The sequence below is a fragment of the Apis dorsata genome, unplaced genomic scaffold (genome assembly GCF_000469605.1).
Source record: "Apis dorsata unplaced genomic scaffold, Apis dorsata 1.3 scaffold_468, whole genome shotgun sequence".
In the NCBI taxonomy this organism is placed as follows: Eukaryota; Metazoa; Arthropoda; class Insecta; order Hymenoptera; family Apidae; genus Apis; species Apis dorsata.
Window position 1 is genome coordinate 37,990 of NW_006263707.1, and position 9,358 is coordinate 47,347.

At 35.3% G+C, this 9,358-nt stretch overlaps 2 protein-coding genes across 6 annotated transcripts in view; one reads left to right on the top strand and one right to left on the bottom strand.

Moving 5' to 3' along the window:
• Positions 1-1,236, top strand: part of LOC102675058 — a 7,221-nt gene extending 5,985 nt beyond the window's left edge. Inside the window, exons 4-6 of one of the 2 annotated variants that reach the window (XR_004151097.1) lie at positions 1-105; positions 316-579; positions 906-1,192. Coding sequence is in view for 1 of the 2 variants with exons in the window: in XM_031512542.1 (XP_031368402.1) it covers positions 1-105; positions 316-497; positions 906-1,056 (438 nt within the window). In the remaining variant the exon portion in view is untranslated. Of the gene's footprint in view, positions 106-315; positions 580-905 lie in introns of both variants that reach the window. The other variant, XM_031512542.1, reaches the window with a different exon arrangement.
• Positions 1-2,374, bottom strand: part of LOC102680443 — a 5,210-nt gene extending 2,836 nt beyond the window's left edge. For 2 of the 4 annotated variants that reach the window (XM_006619960.2, XM_031512538.1), the window contains exon 1: positions 2,137-2,373. The gene's annotated coding sequence lies outside the window, so the exon portion shown is untranslated. Of the gene's footprint in view, positions 1-1,784; positions 2,001-2,136 lie in introns of those variants that run through there. The other 2 variants (XM_031512541.1, XM_031512539.1) reach the window with 2 other exon arrangements.
• Positions 2,375-9,358: the final 6,984 nt, after the last annotated feature.

Genomic DNA, 9,358 nt, shown 5'->3' on the forward strand with positions numbered 1-9,358 from the left:
GTGACGGCTCTTGAATCCAGTAATACATTAAAATATCAAGGCAAACGTATTGTACCGATAGAGGAGCATACGCAATGCACGTGTGACTGCAAAATAAAGGAGACGGTAATTTGAGAACAGTCGATAATTGAGATCTTCCTTTTTAAACTGGTATAAGTCGGTTCGCAATCTGCAAATCTTAATGTATAATTTGCGATCACTCCTGTGCAGCAATGAATTTTTATTGCGATAACTTAATTAGTTTAAATCGAAAGATTTGAATTTTCAATTTTCAAAATGATTAAATTTTTAAATAGTATAACGATATTCTTTCAGGACTGTAACAAGAAACAGTCTTATGTACCGGAGGAATGTACATGTGTGTGCAACAACATCGATGAACAGAAAAAGTGTAATGAAAGCAACATGAAAATATGGCACCCAGATCATTGTAACTGTTCTTGCAGAGAACTACAGGAGTGTACAACTGGTTTTTATTTCGACCAAAATTCATGCAGGTGTGAACGGAACAACAAGGATTTGTAATACGGGAATAATATCTTTCCTTCCTTGCTGCATTTCTATTATCTTGTATATCTTGTAAGCTGTGCATGATACATCCAATCTTTTTTGGATTTTCTTTTTTTTTTTTCTTAATATTTTATTTTTCCGCTTATATCGCATAAATTAACATAGCTTATTTTCTTTATATTCACTATTGCATTAAATTTCCTTCAATAACATTTTTTTTTAAATGCTTTGCTTACTTTTATATTTTACTCGAGTGACATAATTAAAACAGTTAAAATAATGATACTTTCTCATGGATTTATGAATGCATATTCTGTGTTTATTAACAAAATATAAATTTTCCATTATGAGAATAACATATTATCTTAAACTCTGAGTATTTAAAAATATTTTAGATGCCTGCAAATATCTAGTATTTGGTTTACATCCACAAAGGATTCTGATTATAGATTCGGACAAACGCAAAGACCGGGTAATGTATCACCAATAATAATTTCTCTAGATTCAGATGATCCTAGAAGAAAACCTAAACCAGATCCAGAATAATAATTGGTATAGATTTTAAAACAATTTAATTTTTTATCTTTGTGCCATTTTGTTATACACATAAGTATTGATATTATTTATGTATTAATATTAATATTAGTTATTGCAAAAAATAAGTGAATGTATTTTTATATATCAAAAAATATTGTAATATAAGGAAATACAATTATTTAATATAAATTATTTGTATATAATTTTTTAATCCTTATTTATAAAAAGTATTTTATTAATTTTTTTTTCATTTAAAAAATATGTACAATTATTAATCTTATTCTATGTTTCTTTAAATTATTTTGTACGTTTTTGTTAAATATAAATACATTAAATATACAATTATTGATCTTATTATTAATTTTATTCTATATTTGTTTGTTTTAGATTATTTTGTATTCTCATTTAAGCTTGAATCTTGCTTTTTTTTAGCATTTTGGGAATATAAAACCACTGCTTTATTAACTCTCAAAACAGCTCTGTATCTTTCACTTATAGATGAGATTGATTCAGATATTTCCCCTAAAATATTGTACAATAAATTATATAAGTTATTATATAAATAAATGAAATAATTATTTAAAATTATATACATAACCTCACTTTTATTCTGATACATAATCAATTTAAAAAATTTAATGAAAATAAAAAGTTTGTAAAATTTGTTTAAAAAAATATTTAATAATATATGCAAATTATCAAATAAATAATTTTACTTGTAAAAAATATTTACTTACTAATACAAGATGTAATATCTGTTATAGTTGATTCTTTTGTAACTTTTTGACGTTTTATTAATTGTTCCATTGTTGTAATATAATTACAATTTATTTTGTTACGTTTTTTTTATAGTTACAGTTAAAATTAGATGCAATACAACAAACAAAAATTCTTTTTCAGGAATGTTTATAGCTAAATGGCGCGAAGAATACTAAATCAGTCGATCATATCTACTACAATAATATACACACAAAATATATGAAATATTTAAATGTTATTTGAATTTAAAATTCATTTATGGGTGTGACAAGAAACATAAAAAACTATTATAATTCGTTTTACAATAAAATTTGCAATAAAAAATATTACCTGTTTGATTATCCTTGTACAGTAAATTATAAATATAAAATTTTTCTTTATTGTCTTATATCCTAAAGATCTCGAGACAATCTTTGTACTGAATGTGACATTTAACGGATTTCTTAAAAGATTTTTGTAAAATATTTACTTCCATGTCAATATTATTTTTTGTATACAAAAAATGTTATCAACAATTGAGTTGATGCTACTGTATACTATATTTAACTGCCATCTGTTCGATAAAATTGAAACATTTTACTTTCATTCGTGTACTACAGATGTCGTCACATACACGATATAACTAAAATAATCAAATTATTTTTTTACAAAAATAAATTATTAATAAGTTAAATATCAATAACTGTTAATGACATATCGCATACATCTATTTATATTTATATTTATAATCTAAATAGTAACGGTAAATCTTTCGATTTATTTCGTTTTAATATTTGTGATATTACATACACAAAATTAACAAGAATTATCATTCTGATTTTTCAGTTATAATATTTTATTACAAATCTGTAATTTCATATACGTTTCTTTAATTGGAAATCGAATTAATGAACTTAACAAATAAGTAAGACAATTTTGTGATTAAAATTTTTTAAATTATATTGTGTATACAAATTTTACTTTTATTTTATTTTTATCTATTTTTATCGCATATAGCTTATTTACCATTTATACTTGATTATGCCAAGAAAAAAAATTCAATATACAATGTTTATTAAAATGTATTCATTCTTGGAAATTGTGTATATTTCGACAATCCAAATAAATTAAATATAATATTTACATAGTATGAAGATAAATAGATCGATCGAGGGCTAGTAAGAATTATATTTTATCAAAATCGTGGAGATCGCGCGAACAATTTAATCAGAAAGAGCGCCACAGAGAAAAGCTCCGCGGGTAATGTTGCACGTCGAGTTACATATTCACGCGTATATTGGACGAAAGGAGAAAGAACTGAACCGAGTAGACGAGGCGCCGTTTTTTTTTGCGCCACCCGTTATAATTACTGGGGCCTTGTCACTTTTGCCGAGGCGCGGACCGCAGTGAAGTATCTCGTTCGTACGTCGCCCCGTAGCATGGTCGACCTGCAAGGTTGGCGGCTACCTCAAAGCAATCGCTTCGCTTACTCAACGAGCAAGCAAAGGAAGTGCAAGAGTAAAAGAAGAAGAAAAAGATGAAAGATCAAAGACAGAAAACAAAGGCAACGGCCAACCTCCAAGTCGTTGTACGGGTGGGTGACTCGCGTCACGAAATTGTCTCAGCACGTGAATTTGCAAAGCGCGTGTAAATAATTTACGTTTTTCATTACTCTCATTAATTTACTTTGAAGAGAGAAAAATTAAAACGAATAAAAGAAATTACGATCGCACAAAGTAGATGATAAAATCACATAATAAAAGAAAATGAAGTAATACAAAATTATTATTAATATTATTAATATTACATTGATTTTAAATTAGTACAAAAGTATCTTCCGATATAATTATATAGCTAAGTGTTGAAGGACATCTACATGTTGTTCGATGCAATTTAATCGTATACGCGATGCACGAATTCAATTTTTTGTTCGCCGTTGAATGCGGCTTAATTGCATTCGGTAGCAAGAAGGATTTAAAATTCAAAGAGGAACAGTAGTGGGTCCGGAAAAAACCGGTACCTCGCCTACGTATTTTACGCCACTTTCTTGCGTGTACGCACGCGTGTATCACTGTCTCGCTTCATCGCGCTCTCTCGAGTTCTCCTCAAGGACTCTTGGGAAGGCCCATGTAGCCAGTAAGAGCTTCACGATCGTAACACGGTAGCCAACACGGTGGTAGGTTTAAATCATATTAAAGCGCATCCAAGCACCGGGAACCGTAAGCCTGGATTACTGCTACAAATCGTCCCGTACGGGGAATTCCGCGCGCCAAGTAATTCGATCGCTTTTCAAAGGTCCAGTCTAATCACATACTACCTGCTTTCGCTAATTCTAGATCTTACTTCTGCTTTTTTTTTTTTTTCTTCCAACTACATCAAAGATATTCGCCTAATGTTCCTAATGTGCCTAGTTTTCTACGTATCATATAAGCAAATAAAAATACATCTTTTTACATTTTATTCAACAACATTTTATCATCCACTTTTTCATTTACGATCATCAACACCGTTTAATAGAACTCGTCCTATTACGAAAAATATATGTGTAATCAATAGTGCGATCTTTCTATCTGTATCAACAGAACAGAACAATACGAATGGCGCATGATAAAGTGTTCTCGTGGAAAGTTACGAAACAACGTGGGCAGCGACAGTAGAAAATGGCGTGGGTCGTGACGGTCTGAGACCAGGTGGAACGTGTTTATACAAGATACGACCTGATAAGACATTACCGAAGCTCGGCAGGAAGATATACTTATGCCAGACACGAAATGACCAATGGCCAAAACCATCGACATAGATTGACATCACACGAGTTTAATTTTCTAATATCTCAAGGATAAAGGATGAATCAATAGAATTCCGTTGGAAATTGTATCGATCAATTTTTTAAAGATAAATAATTCGAATAATAATAAAATTACGACAGAGAAGGTCCAAAGAAGGTTGTCCTTGGAAAATTATCAGCTGGGTTTTAAGACCCGCATCCAATACACGGGTCACGATTTTATTGCGTCTACGAGCGTGAATAGATCTATTGAAAACCTAGGCGTTCGTAAGTAGGTGACGCGAGATTGGGCGAGCATTCGTGACGAGCCATTGTGATTAGTTCCCTTCGGGATTCGGTTCGTGACTCGTAACGAAGATGAGAGAATACACGGCTCGCTTTCGTATTAATAATTTTTTATACGTATCAATTGTGATACAAATTACACATTTTTTCTTATTTATACGCGATTATTGAAATCGTGACACGTATAGTAATCGAACGATTTGAGGAAAATACATATACGAATCGGCAGTTAAAAGAGAAAAAATCGTGGATTCGTCAGGGTAGCTTTTACTTGATCAAAACCACAGGACCATACGAATATGCCATCAATCTCCTCTTACGCAGAAATATTCCACTTTGCCACCGCCTTCTCTATCTCTTCTTTTCTCTCTTCTGTTGCTTGCCGGGGCACCAGTAGCAATATTGTATCGCATCTCTTTCTCGCTGCTTTTTGTATCTCTTTTGTGTTCCCTGATGCACGTTCAGCTCCCGTTGTACCGATTGAGTGTTGACCCCGCTGCGTCACGCTCGCATGCTGCAGTTTGTTCGGAACGATACGCAATCAGCGACAGAAGCGAATTTCGAGCGTGTCTAAGTTCATGCCACGGTTTACAACGCACAAGCGATTATTTTTCAAATAACATTTTTCGATATCTTTTTCTCGAAAAAGAAAGAGTGAAAACAGGAAAAATAAAACAAGTGATTCTCTTCGTAACGCAAGAAAGAAATCGATCGCCTCGATACGGGTCGAGGCTGAAAATGATTATTCGTTGAACAATACCAACGATAGATAACCGCTTCTGCGTACAGCATCGTATTTTTAGTCACGCGACTGCACGCTTCTTTGAGTGGTGGTTAATGCGTGCGTGCGAAGATGACCACGCGTGATGGCTTCTAACCTACACGATCCACTTTTCTTCGATCCACAGGGACGGTCAAGAGGCTTTCGTCCTCCGTCGCGATATTTCTTTAATTTTATTGGAAATTTCATTCATCATTGTCCACCTGCGTGTTATTTACGCACAGTAATCAAGTGGCAAATATCGAGTTCAAAGAATAAATTGAGTACGAAATTGGTAATGTAATTTACCTTCGAAGAATTTTTTATTTACACGCGATATGCAAGTATACTTATATGGAATTGAAAGTGGAATAAAAAAGTTGAGAGTTGATCGACATTCGTTATATATTTGTTATTATTACGCGAATCCGTTTCAAGCATGAATCATGCAAAAACAAATGTTTGAATCTTTTCGATCGAAAATAATCTTTTATCAAGGTATAAGTTTAAAAAAAAAAAAATCTGACCAAGATGATCTTTGGAATAATGTTGATCTTTTATATAACATCTAATAGAGGACATGAAATGATCGAATTATTCATATATTTGTTTGCTTACATACAAAATAAGTAACAACCGATGTTGCTTTCGAGAACTGAGTATTTATCTTTCAATACGGTAAAGTCGACGCTAATATTTCGTTTATGTTCTCTTACTTCGTACGCGAAATCCCCAGAAGGTCAAGTAATACAAAAAAGAAATATAACCTCTTTGGTTGTACGAAAATTCACAAGACGCACCAGAATATAATATTCCTAATAAAAGATTTAATTCATTTTATTCGAATTTCAAATTTTCTAAACTGCGTTCAATCCTTTTTCTAGGATATATTTTATACAATCTATGCAAGAATAGTAGTTATCATTAAAGACACGCTATAATATAGCCATTCTCTCGATCCGGGTAATGAATGGTTCCGCTTGAAGAGCCTTCAGCCGGAAAGTTATCGTTTATTGGAAGTTTCCTTGGCAATAGCGGAAGATCGGCCGCTTCTGGGTTACTTGCCAATCACGGACGACATTCGATGGAGAATTAGTGCGCTCTTGATAGTTGAAGTATCGATAGAGAAGCACGACAGTACGCGACATGTTCGACAAATGGCCCCTCGACATTCTTCCTTTTTCCATGGCGGTGCTCTTTCGTGACGCTATCTACGAGTCTATCCACCATCTTACGACTTCATTGAACCGAGTTTATATTAAAGAACCGAGTTTGTATTAAAGAACGACGTTGTTATTAAAAAACAATAAATAATTTAATTTTTTATTTCATCGTCATCGATTTTAATTCTTTCCTTGTATTCAATTATTTTATGCTGATAAAATGTTGAAACATGAAAAAAGCGAAGAATATAAATTATTGAATTTATAATATTCGTATTACATGCGAAAAATAAATTTTCATTTGTATTTATGAAATACGATACGTTTCTTTATGTCAGAGGTTCGCAATTCAAAAACATTTTTATAATTGGAATCTTCGACGAATTGCTCACGTACCTGGTAACGACGATCTCATACGCGATCGATATACACTTGAAAATCGATCCATTAAATATTTATACCGTAATGCGTATCACGATCGAGGGACAGCGTTAGAGAAAATGCAAATTATAACATTCGAATAACATTCAGTTCGTATACGAATTACTTCTATACGCTTCGTACCATCGATAAAAGCAGATCGTTCAATGACGATATCAATTTATTCCTTCTATTTAGACTTGGTTTCTCGTTAAAATCCCTAAGTGTTTACGAATCGACGTGCGTACACACAGGAGGATAGGCTGATCGATACCAGAAATCTTTCGAATCTGTCGAATCTATCGAGAAAAGGAGGAGAAGAAATAATGTTCTCTCGAGAATGATCCGAAAGATCGAGAGTTTTGTGAATCCAAGGGTCGAATTCGATCCTGCATCTCGCGTGTCGAGACACGCTTCGCTGTCTCTCCTCTCTCGCATCTCTAGATCTCCTCCTCCCTCTCTTTTTTCGCTTGCTCCCTTCCTCCCTCTCGCTCGCTCACTGACTCACTTACTCGGTGGAAACAAAAGGAGCAACTGGTGTGGGCAGAAAACGAGAGAGAAAAAGAGTGAGAAGGGGGAGAGCGCGAGCAGAAGCGAAAGGATGGAAGGAGCGGAGGAAAAAAAGAAGGAAAGGCCCCTTCTTCTTCCCCCTCTGCCTCTGTCCTCCTCCCTCCCTCGGTGGAGGGGAATCGTTCGTCAGCGGTTCAAGAAAGGGACGAAGACGTCCGAGCGAGCGTGGATAGCGGGATAGAGGGTGGAACGGAGAAGGAGAGAACGAGGGAAAAAGAAGGAGGAAAGAGAAGCGCAACAAAAGTAGCCGTGACGCCGTGCAAAGCGAGCAAACCGAACGGATAACCGTGGAGGAAAAAGATGAAAAGAGGGGCCCTTCGCGGCAACGCGGAACGAAGAGGGGAGGAAGAAAGGAGAAGAAGAAGGAGGAGGAGGAGGAGGAGGAGGAGGAGGAGGAGAAGAAGAAGAAGAAGAAGAGGCCGAAAGAGGGGACCTCAGGGATGTAAGGTGGAAACTTTCGTGCCTCATACGATTAGACGAATGAATTCGATTCACTTGGATGAATTCGAAATCGTTTAAGCGATTATTTAATCGCCATCGATGATATTTAAAAAAATTAACAACCAATATTTATACTAGGTCATGAAATTTAGATAGATTTTTCTCGTGGAAAAGAAGAAAAAAAGTAGGGAAAGAAAATATAGGATTAATTTCGTTAATAATTATCGATACATGCATCTATTCTTGCACTTGTTAAGAAGAGAAGAACGTAAAATCAAGTTCATCGGAAAAATATCAAGATTGCGCAATACGGCGAGCCATTTATAGTTTCTTAGGCAGAAAAATAGATAAGCCGCGTGTCTCGTTTCATGTCTACGACCAACCGTATAACCGCAACGCCTTGAAAGTCTTCCTAGTAACACGATCGATCAGCTGGCGGACGGTGTTCAAGGTTGACCTTTCTCCCAAAGAAAACTCAGTTACTCCGACCAATTAACCCAGTCTGAAAGTCGTTCCACGTCCTGTACGTAGCTGTACGTAGACGAACGTAAGAAGAGAAACGTAAGATCGTCAAAAAAAAAAAAAAAAAAAAAAAAAAGAAAGATCCGATTTAAAGAAGAGATTGAGAAAAAAACGCGAGGAAGGGCGTGCAAAGCGTACACGTTGCGTTCTCGATCGTTGAAACTCGTTGGAGGCACGAGGAGGAGTCGATGAACCGAAACAATCGTCTCGATATTTGGTCGCTACGTCCCTGGGCCATGGCAAAAGAGATAAAGGAGGTGAAAGTGGAAAGAAGAGAGGAAGAAAAAAGGCAGAGCTGGCAAAAGGGGCAAAACCACGCGCACTCGGGCACTCTCTTCTTTCCTCCTCCTCCTCTTCCTTCTCTTTCTCCACTCCTTCGCTCCGGCGTATAGAGCGTGTAGTAAGGTACAGTACGGCAAGACATAGTACTACAACGTGCGCATTCGACTTTTCAGCGTGCACGTGTGTCGACGAGAGGCATAACGTGCACCGGTTCTTCCTGTGTGCGAGTATGTACCTGCATGTGTACCACTTTGGCATCATCCTGTTCCTGTTGAACCAGGCACACACCACGCGCCTTGACTCGCCCCGATAATCGGCCGATGTCAAGGTCCTCCTCCTCGG